This window comes from Ovis canadensis, chromosome 11, assembly GCF_042477335.2.
Source record: "Ovis canadensis isolate MfBH-ARS-UI-01 breed Bighorn chromosome 11, ARS-UI_OviCan_v2, whole genome shotgun sequence".
Classification (NCBI taxonomy): Eukaryota; Metazoa; Chordata; class Mammalia; order Artiodactyla; family Bovidae; genus Ovis; species Ovis canadensis.
In genome coordinates this window covers 51,454,611-51,472,626 of record NC_091255.1, presented here as the reverse complement: position 1 = coordinate 51,472,626, position 18,016 = coordinate 51,454,611, and the positions used below count along the sequence as shown (strand labels likewise).

General features: G+C 55.0%; 2 protein-coding genes across 11 annotated transcripts; one reads left to right on the top strand and one right to left on the bottom strand.

The window, feature by feature from the left end:
- Positions 1-6,203: 6,203 nt before the first annotated feature.
- RND2 (Rho family GTPase 2) lies at positions 6,204-12,574 on the bottom strand. Of its 10 annotated transcripts, none has more exons than XM_069541597.1 (7): positions 12,437-12,574; positions 10,618-10,730; positions 10,242-10,468; positions 8,959-9,046; positions 8,044-8,153; positions 7,227-7,361; positions 6,204-7,032 (listed from the first exon to the last, which is right to left on the bottom strand). In XM_069541597.1, exons 3-7 carry the CDS (start codon positions 10,275-10,277, stop codon positions 6,766-6,768), a joined length of 636 nt encoding a protein of 211 aa, XP_069397698.1. In that variant the 5' UTR covers positions 10,278-10,468; positions 10,618-10,730; positions 12,437-12,574; the 3' UTR covers positions 6,204-6,765. The 10 variants fall into 10 exon arrangements, with proteins under 10 accessions (XP_069397698.1, XP_069397696.1, XP_069397694.1 ...); XM_069541595.1 differs by having other exon boundaries at positions 10,242-10,471; positions 12,443-12,568; XM_069541593.1 differs by having other exon boundaries at positions 10,242-10,414; positions 12,437-12,559.
- On the top strand, positions 9,895-17,950 carry VAT1 (vesicle amine transport 1). Its single transcript, XM_069541575.1, has 6 exons — positions 9,895-11,598; positions 14,505-14,712; positions 15,106-15,276; positions 15,382-15,471; positions 16,012-16,253; positions 16,417-17,950. The coding sequence occupies exons 1-6, from the start codon at positions 11,185-11,187 to the stop codon at positions 16,498-16,500; spliced, it is 1,209 nt and encodes a 402-aa protein (XP_069397676.1). The 5' UTR covers positions 9,895-11,184; the 3' UTR covers positions 16,501-17,950.
- Positions 17,951-18,016: the final 66 nt, after the last annotated feature.

Genomic DNA, 18,016 nt, shown 5'->3' with positions numbered 1-18,016 from the left:
GTAGGGATACGGAAAGATAAAAGAAAGTTTGTGACCCTGTAAAGCTTTTCCTCTGCAATCCTGTAGCAGTTGCCACTGGTTAGTTCCAGAAGAGATTTTGTGTGTTTTTTTGTTTTTGTTTAAAACATCACCACATGTCCCAGATGGGAGCAGGGGCGGGAGGCAGGAATGAGGTGAATCCAAAGATAACAGACACAGGTAAGCAGATGTTTACCATCTTCTCTTGAAAACAATCTCAAGCCAAATGGCAGGAGAAACTCAAATGACTACTTATGTGGGCCTTCCCAGCTGTTAGGCTGTGGGACTCTGCAATATAACTAGTCCCAAGTGGAGAGAAAAATCTTCCCTTGGTGAAGCCTGGGGTCTGGTGAGGGGAGGTCTCCTGGAGGCAAAGGGCTTTGGAGGCTGTCTCAGGGCGCTCTGCAGCTGCCAGGGTGAGAAGCCTTCTGGTGGGATCATCGTCTAGCAAGCACACAGAGGCTGTGAAAGCCATGGAAACCAAGATTTGTGCTGGAGCCTCTGGTTTCTAACCTAAGGTCAGAATAATAATCTCTACAGGAATTCAAGAGGCCATTTCCTGGGACTTCCTTGATGGTCCAGGGGTTAAGAATCGGCCTTCCAATGCCAGGGAAGTAGGTTCAACTCCCAATTCGGGAACTCAGATCCCGCATGCCCTAGGGCAAGTAAGCCCGTGGGCCTGACACAGCCTAATTAATTGATTTAAAAAACAAGAGCCCTTTCCCTAAAGATGTGGTCCCACGGCTGTGCTGGAGAAGACAGTGATAATCTCTTGCTTCCCACCAAAGCCTGATCTCTCTCCCCAGGATCCATCCTAAAGCGCAGGCTTTGTCTTCTCTGCACCCCCAGGCCAGCTCTGGGCTTTTCTCAGCCTTTAGCCCAACACCAACCTCCATTACTCCTCAACTCTTTGCTAAGGCCTCAGCAGCTTCCCGGTGCCTCTGGAGCCCGGGGGGTGTGGAGAGGGACAGAGGAGCATGACACCCTTGCCCAGAGAGGCGGTGGTTGCACTACACCGTGAATGCACTGCATGCCATGGAGCTGTACACCTTAAAATGGTTAGTGTCACCTTATGTGGGTTTCACTTTAGTTAAAAACAAGAATGGAGCTGCCCTGGGAGCTCTTGGGCGAGGAGAGAGAAGCTGGGCCTCTGGGAGGCTGTGAGGGTGGAGCCCCCTTGCTGGGAGTGGCAAAGAACAACAATGGGAAGGCCAGTCTGGGCCCGCCCCCTCCTCCAGCAGGACCAGATGGGAACTGAGGCTGGGGAGAAAGGCCCAACCGGGGCACTGCCGCTGCTGCAGAATACAGCACTCAGTGAAAGCGAGGAGGCCGCAGCCGCCGCTCATTTGCATCATAAGTGATTGGTTTTCCCTGCTCGTCCCTCATTAGGACACAATGGACAGTTGTTTGCTGGCGCAGCAGATCCATTTACCAAGGGAAAGAGGACACAGAGCAAGAGTGACTGATGGATGGGCCATAGTAAGTTGGGGGGGAGGGGGGAGCCCACCTCCCCTCCCCTGTCCCCTCTCCCCGCCACTGCAACTCCTGTTCTCACACAATGAGAAGGGACCCCAAGAGCAAAGCAACCCCCTCATTTTACAGATGAGGAGACTAAGATGCTAAGAGGGGATGAGACTTGCTAAAGTCAAACAGCGAGTTCATGACAGCTGGGGCTTCTAGAATCTATAGTCTCAATTCTAGACTCTCATTTCAGGCTTCACTCCACTGGCCTGCCACACCTTTTCCTTCCCAGCTTGCCGCTCTACCTCTCTGTGGTCTCCTTCCTTCTGTTCTAGGCCTTGGATTTCATCAATTCTCTCTCTCCTGTGTCTATCTAATCTCTCTCTGTTCCTGCTCCTCTCTGTATTTTTTCCTCCTGGTTTCTAGGCAGCTAGGATAATTACTAAACTTCTAATTAACCCCTGCCCTAATGAGGGTGGATCTGGCAGGAGAGGGAGCAATTTTGAAACTGTCTTGGTGTGTTTAGGGGATTGTTAGGGTGTGTGGGGGGGCAGTTTATAAACCAGGCACTAGAACAGACACATGATACATGTTGCCTCATTCCATCGTTTCAATTGTTGGAGGCAGTGATCTTAGAGACAGGCTCAGAGAGGCTGGGGAAATTGCACAAGAGTGCCCAGCTGCCATTTCTGACTCAAAAATCTCCACCTCGCTCGCTCATCACTCTCTGGCACAGAGGCTAAAGCAGGGTATGGAGGCCCCTGATTCCAGGTTCATTTAGGTACAACCTTGCTGAAGGAGGCCACTGCTTTGTTGCTTCCCTGGGGCAGAACCTGCCTCGCCCCTCCCTACCTTCAGGTCCCACCTTTCTCTGGGCCCCTTTGTCGTGATGGTGAAATCTCACAGATGCAAGCTTTTGCCCCTGGTGGGGGTGGGGGGTGGTGAGATAGCAGTCAAGAGGGAGAAAACTGACAGACCCAGACTGTGGCAGTCCCCTTCCTGCAGACACCCCCTCCCACTTCCTTATCTGCCCCTCCCCTTTGTGGGTCAAGCTTGCCAGCATCTGCGTCTGTCTCATTGTGCTCTGGGGGAAGGGGATATTCGGGGTGAGTGGGTGTCTGTGTGCATGAACATAAGGCCTCCGGGTTCATTCTGACACTGAATGAAAAACTCACCAATTATTCGTCCAATCCCATTAATATGCAGACAGACATCTGTTATTTAGGAGTCAACAGCAGAGGCATTTTCTTGGTGGGGAGGAACACTCATGTATGTGTCCCTCTTGTCTCTTTGGCTGCTGGGGAGCAGGGGAGGGGGGTGGGTTGGGGGGGCGGGTAACTGTTCGGCAATCACCCCACATGCCTAGACTGGGAGCCTCCCCTCTCTCTGACCCTCATTTCCAGCCTTGAGGAGAAGGAGTAGAGGGTTGGCTAGAAATGGAGAGAGACCTGGGAACCCAGCTGGAAGGGGGAAGTGGGGGAGGGGGCTGCACTGTGTAGAAGAAACTCCTTTGTTGGCAGAGAGGGAAGTGGGGGGTGCTCTGAAGAGCTGAACCCCTTTCCTGGGGAAGAGAGTGGAGCAAAGGAGACAGCTGTATTAGGATCGCCTGCCAGGGTTCTGGCATCCACCAGGAACCTCAGGGACGTGACCTTAGCCCCCACCCCCGACCACTCTGCGTATCTGGAGTGGGGTTACTATGGCAACATGGGGCCCTCACCCAGACTTCAGAAAAGGTAGTAATGAGGGGAGTTCAGAAAAATGGGGACCAAAGGACATCAGCCTTTGGAGGAGTCCCTAGAGCACTCTCTCTGGCCCTCAGGATAGGTGTGGAGACATCTGAGCTCCCCTTCCTGTCTTCTGGTCTTCCTCCAGCCTGAAGCCCAGCACAAGAGGGCTGCTCCAAGAAGCTTTTCCTGCTTCCATCAGGCCTGCTTTAGAGACACTCAATCCTGGAGTTGTAAATAATAAAGCTTGACAGCAGCTCAGACCCAAAGGGGTCTGATCCAAAGGGTCAAACAACTTTTGTACATTCTTTCTTCCCTCTGAATCCTCAACAGCGCAGTGAGGCAGATGTGACCATCAGCTCCCTTTTCCATGTGTGAAAACCGAGGTTCAGATGTGTGCAGGGCTCCCCAAAGGCTCCCCCGGGGAAGCAGCAGCAGAGTGGGGACCCAGACCTTGGACCTCTGCCTCTAGATCTCAAGAACTTTCCATGACCGTCCCTTCTGGAAAGGCTGGGGTCCTGAGGGGAATCACCCTCTGTCAGCCGTAGGCTCTTCCCCTCTGCCATCCCTTCCTTCCCCTCCTCCCTCCAGGGCAGGCTGATTGAGGGCAGGGGAGTGTGTTAAGAAACACTGGCGGCATCACAGTATGATTAGTTGTTTATTTCATTAAATGATTAACGAGGCTACATTGTTTCCCAAACGGGTGTCTAATTTGTGGGGGAAACAGCTGCAGGGGAGGAAGCTGGGTCTGACTTCTGCATCTGGGGTGGGGGTAGGTCCCCCCTATTCTGGCCCGCACGGGCCTTTGAGGATCTAGGAACAGAAACAGTCCCATTCTCTCCTCCTATCCTTTGGGCTCCTCAGCCCAGAGGCACAGCCTCCGCCTCCTCCTTGGAAATAAAACATCTGACAGCCCAGACCTGCAGAGGGGACAAAAATCTGTTCCCGGTGGTACTGGAAATGTATTAAACTTTGGGGGTTCCTCCAGCTGATTTATCTTCCTAATTATGTTTGCTTTAGGCGGATATTGAAATGCATTTGCGTTCCCTGAGCCCGGCAGGAGAGGGAGGTTGGGATGTACTTTGGTGGCTACAGGCTTGAGCCTGCTTTGTACCAAAGTGATGAGAAGTCACAGCCCCCAAATCCCAAGACAATGGTAGTCAGGCCCCTGTGGGGGAAGGGTCAGGCCTCTAGGGCCAGACTGAGATCCACAGAGCTGGGCCCCAGCTCTCTCCAGCACCCTCAGTCCAGGACTTGTAGAGGATCTTGGAGTTAGCCCCTAAGCAGGTCTTAGTTTCAGAGGGTGGGGTACCCAGTGCCCTTGAAGCTGTCCCAGAATCCTTGAGGAGACTGGCTGAGATGGACAGGGTCTCAGAGGAAGAGGGAGAATATGGAGTGTTTGACAAGCCAGGAGAGGGTGGGGATTTCCTTTCCTCTCAAGACTGGACCCTGGCAAAGGGAAGGGAGAAGCTATTTATTTGGCCACACAATGCAACGTGCAGGATCTTAGTTCCCTGACCAGGAACGGAACTCATGCACCCTACAGTGGAAGCAGTCTTAACCACTGGGCCACCAGGGAAGTCCCAAGGGAGAAGCTATTTTAACAGCTTTAATAGCATCACAGAGCCAAACCCCCCAGCCGGCCCCCCACCCCCACCCTGGGTCACCTCATCCAAACCACCATCTATCTAAAAAACCAAATCTGGTCACTTCATTTTCTGCTTGAAACCTCTTTGGCCACCTCACATCCCCAGAATGAACTCCTGGTGCCTTTGTGGGGCCTGCATTGATGTACCTTCCCAGCCTTATCTTCCTCTCTCCCCGCCATGGCAGCTGCAAATGTGCCATGCTCTTCCTCATCTCCACGTGCTCATACATGCTGCATCCTCCACTCAAGAGTGCCTTTCCTACCCCTTCCCTGCCTGGCAAACTCCTCTTCAACCCTCAAGGACCTGGCTCAGAGGATGGGCTTCTGAGGCAGTAAGGAGCTCCCACACCTGAGGCACCATCACACCAGGGGTACCTCTCTTCCCCACTGGGCTGGCCTCCAGAGTATAGAGGCTAGTCCTTTCAGAATCCCAAGCCAGTGTCAGGCACACAGTTGGTGCTCAGTACACACTTGCTGAATGAATGAGGGAGGGAGGGGCTGTGAATTAGAAGCGGGGGATCCCAGCAGATGGGAGGGTAAGGTCTGTGTTCTCTCCCAGAAGTGTGTCTCAAGAATGGGCTGGGGCTGGGGGAGGGGAGAGCCATGGATGGTTCCTGGGGGAGAATGTCACCGAAAAGAGGCCAGTGGGATCAGAGCCAGGGAGGGAATACAGGACAATGTGAAACCAGACTCCGGAGAAAACAGACCAGCACTGTCTTTCTTGACTACAAGTACTCTGGCCAGTCCCTCCACTGGCTTTCCTTCTCTAGCCGAGGTTGAGGAGGTGTGACCCTCAACTCTCATCTTGTGCTCCCTCCAAAATCAAGTTGCTCAGGATGGAAAGATGGATTCAGCCCCTGCCCCAGCCACCAAGGAGATCCCAGAATCAAATGACTGTCCCCTTGGGAAACTTCACTCTGCATGGGGTCAGCTGGATGCAGAGGCTTTTAATGTCCTCCTACCCCAGAGCTCCCAGGGCACCAGCTGATTCCAAGTTGGGGCTGGAGATAGTGATCAAGGGTCCTGGACCACTTCAGCAGGTCCCCTCCCACATTAGCAGGGGGCCCCAGTTGGGCTGAGTAATGAATTGCACATTGCACTTTAAAACCCCCTAATGGCGTTAGGATTGTCTGGCTCATTAACTGAAATGAATAGTCCCAAGACACCTCTCTCTCCCACCTCTGGCTCCTAGAAGAACATTGCTGATCCAGCCCACAGCTTTTTCCCCTGCTCCATCTGCGGACATCGACAGGGAAGTTCTTCCTGAAGCCTAACTTTCCCTCCAGCTACTAGACACTGGTAGATGGTGATTGTTGTTTTTTAAGAAAGCAACAAAACTAAACCCACAGTCATTTTCCATGGACATGGGCTTTATTTGGACTCTACTGGGGGAAGGGAAGGAGGGAGCTAGGACTGGTGGGTAAAAGGGGACAGGGGGAGAGAGAGAGGCTTCTCAGTTTGCTTTTTAATTTAGTGCATGTTGCCTGGAGGTTAGGATGAGTGAGAACAGCTGTGGAAGTGAGAGGTGAGGAAGAAGGAAGGTCAGCGAGTGGACACTTTCCTTGGGGAAGAGTGCCAGGACCAGGATATGGAGACTGGAGGTGGGGAGGAAGGCACCCCTCATACACTGAGACTCAACCAAGGTCACTGCTTGCTGCTGGCTTCCCCAGACCCCTGGCCCCATCCCAGCCCGCAGCCCAGATGCCTGCTCTGCTAGTTCCCTCAACTTGCCTTGGACAGGAGCGGAATGAGGATGTGGGGAACAGTGGCACCCTTCTGCCTCCAACTCCCTTGTCAGGAAGAACTGTTCATTCACCCACCCTAAAGTCCCAAACAGAGTCAGGAGATCAGGAAGCCAGGACCAGCAGTGGGACAACTGTGCCCCAGGCCCCCCGCCTCCTCCCACAGGACCCCTCACATGAGGTTGCAGCTCTTGGCTCTATCCTTGTGTATCTCGCCCTCGTTTCCGTTCCCATTCCCATTCCCCCGGTCTGGCCGTCCTGCCAGCTGAGCAGATCGCTGTAGTCCCCGGCGTGAGTCAGTACGGCGCAGCTGCCTGTGGCCACGGCCAAGGGAGGCCACAGTGGCCACGTGGAAGACATCTCTGACGCTGCGCTCAGAGGACCGGGAAGAGCACTCTACATAGGACACAGCCCCCACCTGCTTGGCCAGCACAGTGCCCTGGAAGGATGGAGTGAGTGGAGAGGGTCATGGGACTTAGCCTGCGGTTCAGCAAGGGGCAAGGAAGCTGGGGCAGGGGGTTAAGGGATCAGGTCAGAGGCCAGGGCAAGGGATTAGCCAAATAGGGTGTTTTCAGAAAAGAGGCTGGGAGGGGCAGAGGTGAGAGGTCTTAGGTCACAGATCAAGAGGCCCACCTGCTCATGTGTAACAGGGATAAGCCTCTGCTTGGACAGCTCCCTCAGTGTGGCCAGGTCAGTCCGCATGTCCAGTTTACAGCCAACCAGCACAACCTTGGCATTGGGGCAAAACTCTTGAGTCTCCCCTTGCCACTATTTGGAGCAAGAAAACAAAGTTATGCAGGGGTAGAAGGAGGCACAACATGTAGGAACCACCCCCCTGGCTCACAGCACGCTGGAATCATGCACCCCTCTAGTCTCTCCCATGTAATTAAGCAAGCAGGTGACACTGGTGGGCTTGGGCTGAAAAGCATGCAGAGCTGTGGGAGAAGGGAAAGAAGGAGAAGGCAAGGGTGGGGGCCATGCAGGGTCGGCTAGCTTGGAATCTTCCCATTCCCACTCGCTTTCCCAAATTTGTTCCTAGGAACAGACCAATCCCACCCTCTCTTCCCACAACTGCAACTGAGAACTGGGGCTGCCTTAGCCGACTTCTGTCCATTCACCAAGGGCTTTTCTCATGGAAATAGGGGCCTGCAGAGGACACCACAGGGGCTTTCCTGAGCTCTAGCAGCAGCATTCCCATCTCCTCCATCCCGGGGCTCCCACATCCAAGGACAAGTAATCCCTTGAGTACTTCTCCCTGTTGTCCCCCATGTCCCCCAGGTGCTATATCCAGCTCTAGGACTGACTTCCAGGAAGTCAGGGAGGATGAGAAAAGTTGAGGGTGTCACACACTTTCTCCCTAATGGCCATGCTCAGCTTTAACTCCCTCCTCCTGTCCCATGTGTTTCCCTGTCCCCCTCAGTCTAGCTGTCCTGCTTCCCCAGACTCCCACCTTCTTGAGGACACTGTCCAGTGTTTCCGGTCGGCTAATGTCGAAGCAGATGAGCACAGCGTCCGAGTCAGGATAGGCCAGAGGCCGGACGTTATCATAGTAAGAGGAACCTGAGAGAAGACAGTGAGGGAGGGGACAGACGAGGGTCCTGAGAGTGAGGAAAGCCTGGAAGGGAATGGGAGACCTTAGCAATCCTGGTGGTTAAGGCATGCTGAGCAGAGAATGGGAAAGAGCAGGTATTAGTCCCCATCAAGGAGTCTGTTTCTCCAAGGAGAGCAGACAGAAGGGAGGTTAGGGGGCAGAAATAAGCTTTTCACTTCCCTAGGGGGTTCTCTAAAAGTAATCATTCTTAATCTCTTCTGGGTCTTTGAGAAGCTCATGAAATCATTTAACATTCTCACAAAATTTTGCATGTGCTTTCTGGGCTTTGACAGACATCTTCTATAGCTCTCCAGGGGAGCCAAGCAAAAATTTAAAACAAAACAAAACACCCTCCCTTTTTGGAGATGAATGGGCAGGGGCAGAGCTCTTTCACTCTCCTCCTGGGAACTGATCTTGGATTTCTACAGTTCAGTCTAGAGAAGCAGTTTCCTGCTGTACCCCCTCACCCCAAGAAATTCTAAATGTCTTTTCTAAACCCAGCCTTATTTCCTAAGAAATATGTTCCAAAATAAAAGTCATTCCTTCCCAACTTTCCCAGGTATGCAGAATCCAGCTGAGAGGACAGGCTTTCTCCTTCAGGTCAAGGTGTCTGAAAGCTCTGCCTCAGTTTCCCTGGCTTTAAGCAGAATATTGATTTTCCTTCCTCCTAGAATTGGATGGACGGGCTGGGTTGAACGAGAGCCTAAGGATCTAGTCCAGGGAGGGATTACTGGGAGGCCTGGAAGTCAGGGTGACCCCGAGGGACTTGGCTACCTGAAGTGTCCCACATGTTGAGCTCAATGCGGCGCTTGTCGATCTCAAAGCTCGCGGTGTAGTTCTCAAACACGGTGGGGACATAACTCTGCAGACACGAATGGGTCAAGATGAGATCCTCCAGTCCTCAACCCAGACAAATGCACTCCTAATTCCCACATCCCATGTAGCCCAGCCCCAGGACCCAAGTTGGCCCGGTGTTGGGCAAAGGGGAGATCCCGGGAGCGGCTGCCTCAGCGGAATTTCTGCCAGGCTCCCGGACCCCACTCTCGGTCCTTTCAGGCCCTAATTCTTCCTCTTTCCAATGCCTAAGACCACCCCCCTCGACATTTCCCTGGCGCCCCCTCCGGGATCCTCTGGTTCTTCCAAGCCCCATTCATCTCACCCTGTTCCCCAATTCCTCCCACCCCAAACCTCTGCAGTCTTTCCAGAAACCCTAACGCCTTCCCCAGTCCTCCAAACCCCTCTCTTGGATCCCTGGTTACCCCAGCACCCATTTCTGTCCGTCCCCCAGGCCCCAGTCACCCAACGCCCCGGCCCCAGCGCCCCCCTCCCAAGACGCCGGTTCCTCACCCCGGGGTAGGCGTCCTTGGCGAACACCTGCAGCAGCGCCGTCTTGCCGCACTCCGCGTCCCCCACCACCACGATCTTGCAGCGGCCGCTCTGCCCCTCCATAGTCCCGGCTACGCGCCGGCCCCCCGCGCAGCCCCCCTCCCGCGCTCCGCTGCCGCCTCCCCCGCCGCTGCAGCTGCAGCCGCTCGGGCCGCCGACACCGGCATCTCTCGGGCCCGCGCCGAGCCCCCGCCCGGGGCCGCGGCCCCCCTCTCCGCCCCGCCCCCAACCCGGCGGCCGCGCCCCCGGCCCCGCCTCCCACCCTCGCTGCCGGGGGGCGGGGCCCAGAGCAGAGGGGCGGGGCCCGGGGCCCAGGAACAGGGTTCTGGCGCGCGGAGTGATAGGTCCCCTGCAGATTTGGGGCCGCTGAGCGGGGTTGTTTGACTGACTTCACTTCCTCCCGCCTAGGATTGGGGCGGAGTTCGGGGAAAGTTCTGAGAGGTAGGGTGGGAGCTGCACACTCATGAGGCTTGGGCCTTCTGCGTGCCCACGCGTGAACGTCGGTGTGTTACTGAGGACACGCGCAGGGGCACCCATCCACTTTCTGAACTGAAGGGGGCGCGAGAAGGTGGGGGGGGGGAAAGGAGTCTTTTTGGTTTAGTGTCTCTCCTCCACTCTCGTCCCGTCAGGGAGTCTTGAGGATATGTAGGAAAGAACTCCAACACACCTACCAGGACAATGGTGACGTCATGGCTTTCCGTTTCCATGGCAACGGCCTGTCGGTTCTGGGGCTGCAGTGAGCGGTTAAGACCGCGGGCCCGGACTAGCAGGAAAGCATGGACTGAGTTTCTCCAGCCAAGCGCAGGGTGGAAGGTTTGGGGGAAGCTGCGTCCTCTGGTGGATGCTTCGCGGAGAAGAGAGAAAGAAGAGGAAGACAGAACTGCCCAGGGTGACAGCCCTGCTGGAACCAGAGACAAATTCTAAAATCATTTCAGGCTTGATTCGGAGCCTAACATTAATCAAACCTGTTTTGCATGTGTCTGGCATCTTTTACCTTTCAAAAGCGCTTCTTTAAATAGAGGATACTCAATTTAATTGTATCTTTACCTTGTAAGGAAAACTGGAACAAGCAACATCATTTCCATTTTACGGAAGGAACAATTGAGGCACAGAGCTTTAACAAAGATAGATGGCTCGGTCACCCTGCTCCAGCTTGGCCACTGCAAGAACACAAAGAGTGGATCACATATGGGTAGTGTCAGAGCCTGAGGACCAGCTGGGTCGAGTTCCGCTCCACAGGTGGCTGGCTCCCCGCATCTGACGTAAGCTCAGTGTTAGGTAAAAAGACCAGGTTTTGGGATCGTCCTTCAGACTGTCCCTCAATATATTTTAAAACTTATTTGTCATGAATACATAAATTAATTCGCAGTCTTCCTGATCCCAAGAGTGATCTCGCATGAGTCCGTACTCATAAGCTCCTCTCCCCTTCTCGCGCTCCCGCCGCACCTGCCGGGTGGCCCTGGCCCTTTAAGTCGGCGCACGAGGCCCCGCCCCCGTCTCGGCGCCCCACCCCGCCCGCTCAGAGTCCGCAGCCTGCGCTAGTCCTGACGCGCCCCGCCTTCCCCAGCGGTGCACTCTCCGTCCAGCTGTGCGCCCACGTCGGGAATCTCAGCCATGTCCGCCGAGAGAGAGGTAGCCGAGGCGGCCACCGCGGTGGCGGCGACCGAGGCAGGGGCTGGAGAAGATGCCTCTTCGCAGCCCCCGAAGACGGAGGCAGCCGGCGACACTCAGCCGTCTGCGGCCTCCGAGGGGCCCGCCGCCCCTTCGCCGCCGCCGCCGCTGCTGCGCTGTTTGGTGCTCACGGGCTTCGGCGGCTACGACAAGGTGAAGCTGCAGACCCGGCCGGCCGCGCCCCCAGCCCCGGGGACGGGCCAGCTGACTCTGCGCGTCAAGGCCTGCGGGCTCAACTTCGCTGACCTTATGGCCCGGCAGGGGCTGTACGATCGGCTCCCGCCGCTGCCCGTCACTCCAGGCATGGAGGGCGCGGGCGTGGTGATCGCTGTGGGCGAGGGCGTAAACGACCGCAAGGTGAGCGGGGCAGGGCGGGGAGAGGCTGCGCAGGCTACCGGGCAGTGGGGCACGATTGGGCGGGCGCCGGGGGTGTGGCAGAACTGGGGGAAACTGGCACGAACCCGGGTAGACGGGGTAGGAAGAGCACAGGACAGGAGACTGTGCTCTGAGGTTCCTGGAGAACTGGACTTATACTGGGGAGTGGGGGTTGAGATGGAACCCTTGCCCGCTCCCTAAACGTTTTAATCGTGGCCGCCGCCCAGAAGCCGCGGTGGTGCTGGGTGGGTGGGAAAACAATAAGGAGCCTATGCGCATGCGCTCAGTGAGCTTCCCGGCCGCCGCCCCCCCCGCCCCCCGCGCCCCCAACTCCCACCACCCACGAAACCTATTCGGTACCCTTGCCCCCTGAACTCTCCGCGGGTAATTGTCGTCTGTGACTCTGAGTGACGGTGGGGGGGGTCTTTCCCCCCACCCCTGCCGAGGAAGCTTGAAGAGCTCTGTAGTCGGAGTTGGGCGGGGGCTCGGGGCCGTGCCAGAGCGCTAGTCACATGCTGCCCCGTGGTCTGTGGGGGTGTGAGGCTGCCCCTCCCAGACCCCGGCGGGGGAGACAGGCACGCCCATCATGGAGGAGAGGGAGTCCGCCACCCGCTTCCCCACATACCGGCCTTCCACTGATCGTGGGGGTAGGGGTAGGAGTGGAGACTGCTTTGGGGGGGCGGGAGGCGAGATTGGGTGTCTGGATCTTTGTCTTGGGCTCTCTGTCTCCCGTGACTGCAATATCTTCTCCGCCCGTGACTCAGCCAAGCGGACCACGACCCCAGGGGCGCCGCCCTTGGGAACTTGGGGCAGAACCCACCTCTACCTTCCTCGGAGGGGACCTTCGCCTCAGAAACCGGGCCGGTGCCCATTTGGACCGGGGAAGGGGGTGGGGGTGTGGCACCGTGAGCAGGTTGGCCCAGCTCTGCCGGTCTGTGTCTCCTTGTTGTTTATCATTAATCTTGGCCAAAACCCCAGACACCGAATAGATCCAAATGATCAACTCTTTGAGAGACCTGGGGTAATAAGGCCTTTGCATGTCGTTTGTTGAGGGGTTTTCTTTTCAAATCAGGCCCCTGCTTGAGAGACTCACCAAAGGCAGACTTCATCTTGCCAGACCTATGGGCCCCAGATCCCAGAGCTGAAAATTTTGGATTTATTGTACAAGCATACATCACCTTCCTCCTTAAAGGGCTTCTCCCTGGATTCAGCTTCCACTCCACCCTTTCCCCTGACTTCTAACTAATCCTACTCTGAGAAGGTGCTAAGAGGAATTTTTTTTTTTTTTTTGATGGGGGTAGTTTTAGTTCATGTTACTGCTCAAGGCCAACTACCTAACCCCTTCTCCCCACACTTTCCACTTTGAAAATACAGGATATCCTGTCCAGAGTAAGAATCTGATGTAAGAGGCTGAATTCTGAGGGGAGAGCCCTTCCTCGCTTCTGATATCTGATCTGGGAGGGGTCCTGGGCTGAGGGATGAACATTAGCCTTGGTGAGTGGATCTTGTTCTGGACCAAATCTGGGACTGGCCACCACCTAGACTGACCAGTACACTTTTCCCAGCTGTCGATGGTTATTTCTGAGTCCGCTAGTCCTGAGTCCTGGGGAGGCCATTTCCCAGACCTCATCAGGCCGGTGCTTGTGAAGAAAGATGCTAGTCTGCCCTCTGTACTCCTCCTCAGTGGAGTGTGGGGGTTTGAGGACATGAAAAAAGGGTATGTGTGGGTGTCCCATCCCCCTACCCCATGGATCTCAAGTCTGGTTACTATGCCGAATTCCCATCATTCCTGGCAGGATCCAAGACAGACTCAGATTGTCCTGGAACAGATCCCACACCTCCCTCTCCACGCTCCTCAGAGAACCATGAGAGGCTTTCCTCCACAGACTGCCCCTTTCCCCTGTCCTCCCCTGGACCCTGGTTGTTAAACTGGAGGGGAAGCTCCTGTTTTCTTTGCTCCCTTTCCCTCCTGCTAGGAGGCTCTTGTGCATTGGCTGAGGGCCTGGGGAAGGAGAAGAGCGATGTCTTTTCCTGATAGATGGGATGGTGTGGGTGGCTCTCCTTGTCCACTGCTCCTTTCCCCAGTCACTGGGTGAAGGTTCCTTCTGAGCCCTGGGTGCTACTCAGAGACCTTTACTTGCACTTCCATATGGCCCTTAGCACATACTGCCCTATTCCTTCAGTTTTAAGATTGGTGACTGCCTCTCCTTGCTTCTGGTATTGTCATCATCGTCGTCATGATTATTGGCTAGCACTACCAAGTTCTTATTGTGTGCCAGATATTAGGCTTAAAAATCACTGAATGATATATATATATATTTTTGCCACTTAATCCTCATTAACTGCCCTGTTTTACAGATAGGAAACCTGGGGCGCAAAAAGGTTAGACAGTGTTTATGTGCCCCAGATCATACTGTCAGCAAACAATGGAGCCATTTTCTTTTTTATAGCCAGAGCAGTTTGATGTCTTCACCAGTATTTTGCCTCAACTATATGCTTCTTACACAATAGTAAAGTGTAAGCTTTGTAAGTGGAGATAAGGCTAGTATCTTCCTCAGGGAGCTGACATGAGTTTTAAGTGTTTATATATAGTGATTACAATAGGCCCTGACCCTTGGTAAACAGTCAGTAAAGATACATTGTTATTGTTTTTGATGATATTATTACTGTTATTGTTACAACCATTATTCTGAGCCCTGCTGCTGCTTGTACTATTCATTGCCAAGAAGAGGGCCTTGTGCACAGTGGAATGTCGTAAATTACTAACAGGTGAATGAATGAGTGAATGAATGATGCTCTTTATTTATTTAAATTATAGTTGACATACAATGTTGTGTTAGTTTCTGGTATACAGCAAAGTGATTCAGTCTCTTTTTCCATTCTTCAAGATAGGGGACCGAGTGATGGTGTTGATCCGGTCAGGCATGTGGCAGGAGGAGGTGACTGTGCCTTCGGCCCAGACATTCCTGATGCCTGAGGCCATGACTTTTGAAGAAGCTGCTGCCTTGCTGGTCAATTATATCACAGCCTACATGGTCCTCTTCGACTTTGGCAACCTACGGCCTGGCCACAGCGTCTTGGTACACATGGCTGCAGGTGACAGGCACCCTCCATTTATCCGCTTCCCTTATCCCACTCAGATTTCCTTCCAGGCCCCTTCCCTGCTGCATGTCTGGACTGTTGTCATGGCAACACTGGCTGCCTCGGCCTATGGTGCCTAGAGGCCTCTGCAGTGTTGTTGCCATGGTAACATTCAGGCACCAGGTCCAACCTGGTGTGCTATCCATAGCAACGTGCCCCCGCCCAGCACCCCCTCCTTGCCAGTCACTCTCCCCTCAGTTGTCAGTCTTGGAAATTAGACATGGGATGATGGAAGAAAGCCTCAGGATGAACCTAGGCAAAATGATGAGCTGGATCCTTGAGAGGTGGGAATGGGGAGTGGTGGCTAGGTGACCCATATCCCCTCCTTATGAAAGTGTCTTGCTTTAGGGGGTGTGGGTATGGCTGCCTTGCAGCTGTGCCGAACAGTGGAGAATGTGACCGTGTTCGGAACAGCCTCAGCCAGCAAGCACGAGGTGCTGAAGGAGAACGGAGTCACACACCCCATCGATTACCACACGACTGACTACGTGGATGAGATCAAGAAGATCTCCCCCAAAGGTCTCAGGGAATGGAAAGGGCTCGGGTGGCATAGGACTAGGGAGGGGGGGCATCTCTAGGTCTGTGGCTCCTAATGCTGTTCTTGGGCCTCCTACTCTGTGACAGGTGTGGACATTGTCATGGACCCTCTGGGTGGGTCAGATACTGCCAAGGGCTACAACCTCCTCAAACCCATGGGCAAAGTAGTCACTTATGGTAAGTGAATGGGCCAGAGATGAAGGGGGAGTTTGTGGAAGCATTGTGGGTCTGAGGGGTGGGATATTTGGGGCCCAGGGCTTTTGAAGGCAGAAGGTGTGGAGACTCTGGTGCTCTGAGAAAGCATTGCTGTTAGGATGGTCCTGGTTATTGCATTCAGGTTGCTGCCTCCTGGGTATACCTACTGTCCTTCTCTTTCATGAGTCATAGCAAAATCAGTGTTCTGTGGTTTTGTTTGGGGATTATTCCTGATACAATATCAACCTGTCTGCTTTCCCCTGTCCTACTTCCTGGGCTTCTTGGGCCAGCTGCATTTTCATTTAAAAAACTACTTCACACCCAAAATAAGTAAGTAAAGCTCAGAGCAGTCTTTGAGTCGGTTGGGCCAGGTAGCCAGCAGGTGGTAGAAGGTTCTCCTGGCACTCCTGGTGCAGGCATGGATAATTGTAAGGGGCCCGCAGTGGGCAGATGAGCATGAATCCAGACACGCTGGGATGTGCCTGGCCCCTGGATGCACAGCTGTGTGTCTTTATGCCTCAGGAATGGCCAACTTGCTGACGGGCCCCAAGCGGAACCTGATGGCCCTGGCGCGCACGTGGTGGAATCAGTTCAGTGTGACGGCTCTGCAGCTGCTGCCGGCCAACCGAGCCGTGTGTGGCTTCCACCTGGGCTACCTGGAGGGCGAGGTGGAGCTGGTCAGCGGTGTGGTGACCCGCCTCCTTGCTCTATATAACCAGGGCCACATCAAGCCCCGTATTGACTCCGTGTGGCCCTTTGAGAAGGTGAGTGTGGTGGCTCTGCACGGAGGGCCTGGGTAGGACACCCAGGAAGGCTTGGGGGTCCCCAGAGGAGGAGTCCAGGGAGGAGGGGGAGGGCTGACCCCTTTAGGCTGGCTCTTAGAAGAGCCGGATGGTGCTGAAAGCAGAGTCTTGTCTTCCTCTCCAGGTGGCGGATGCCATGAAGCAGATGCAGGAGAAGAAGAATGTGGGCAAAGTCCTCCTAGTGCCTGGGCCGGAGAAGGAGAACTAGGCTGGGGGCTAGGCAGCCCTCGGGGCCCGGGAAAGAGGGAAGTTAGGAAGCCGTGTGCTGTTGGCCACCAGACCCTCACTGTTCGGTCCATCCTCCGTCGCCGCACGTTGCCCTCTCTCCCCGCAAGGCCCCCGTGGCGATGGCCTCTTTCGTGCCCTGTTCTTTTTCTTTAGTCAGGGCTTCCCCCTCCCGCCTTCCTGCCCTCTGAAGAGGTTGGGAAGTGACCACTTGGATGTCTGGGCCCTGCCAAGGGGACAGGGAGGGTCAGAGGGAGGCCAGCTGCTTCCTGCCCCCACCCTTTCCCCAGGCCCACTGTGCTGCTTTTGTGCCAAGATTAAGGTTAGCCAGTCCCTTCCTGTCTTGTTCTGTGTGCTTCCGCCTACCCGTCATCACCCGCCATGCCCCTGCCCCACACCTCCCCAAAGAATTGAAATGTCAGCTCAGGATATGGGGCCAATCTATGTAAATCCAGCATGTCCCTGTGTTGCCTAGTGTCCCTTCAACCCGGGCCAGCCAGCGCCCCCCTTGTCGCAAGGCCTCGTCCTGTCGCCAGCTTCTCGAGCACAATCGGGCTTTTCCCACCTCCAGGTGTTCTGACGCTCTCAACCAGAGGTGCCTCTTCCAACTGGGGCGGGAGTCAGATCTGCCCCTCTCTGTGGGAGGGACGTGGAGCCCCCTCAGCCCTTCACTGAGTTCTCTGGATTTGCTCTCAGTGCCTTAGCAAAGGAAACCTTGCTTGTGTATGTGGGGGTCCCTGCCTCACACCTCCTCCCCCCGCCGTCCTCCCCAGTGCCTTCCTTGTTCTGCTGGAGCTGGGGTTTCGCTGCTCCCCAGTCCCACAACACTGCCAAAAATCTGTGTGTGTGCCAGTGGGTGGGGGGCCAGCCCCTAGCCTCCTGGGGCCTGGGGCCTGTCCTGTCTCTGGGGCCGTCGTTTCTCTGTGGTGGTGGAGGAGAAAGAGGCGGGGGAGCTTTCCCAACCTTGCAGCTAAGTGTGGCATTTACCAGCCAGAGCTCTGAGAGACGATGCCATCTGTGTCTTGTTCTGGGACCAATGTAAAAATCAAAGCACATTCCCCCTGTCGTCAAGGGAGGCCCACTGCCTCCTCAGAGCAGGGAGGCAGCTTTTTAGTCAGCCCCAGACTTTGTTTACGTGGGTAAGGAGATAGAATAGGGGTTCAAAGTGGGGTGGTTTAGGACCTGGGCCACTGGAACCAAAGTGGGGACTTCCTGGGGCAGGGGGTACAGTAGCTCCCTCTGCCCTGGGATCTGGGAAAAGGGAGGGTTATTGCCCGAGCCACTGCCAATGGGAGGTGAGGGGGAGGGGCTCAGCCTCTTCATCATCTGAATGAGGCCGAATAACATGTGAAGTGCGATTGTTTTCGCTTGTGTGTACCCACCCCATTACCGAAGCTGCCTTTGTGTTTGTGTCAATAAAACGCCAAACCCTGCGTCCTGGATCCTGCCTCTGATAGTGAAGGGGAAGGTGAGCTTGTGGAAGGCCAGCACAGCTAGCG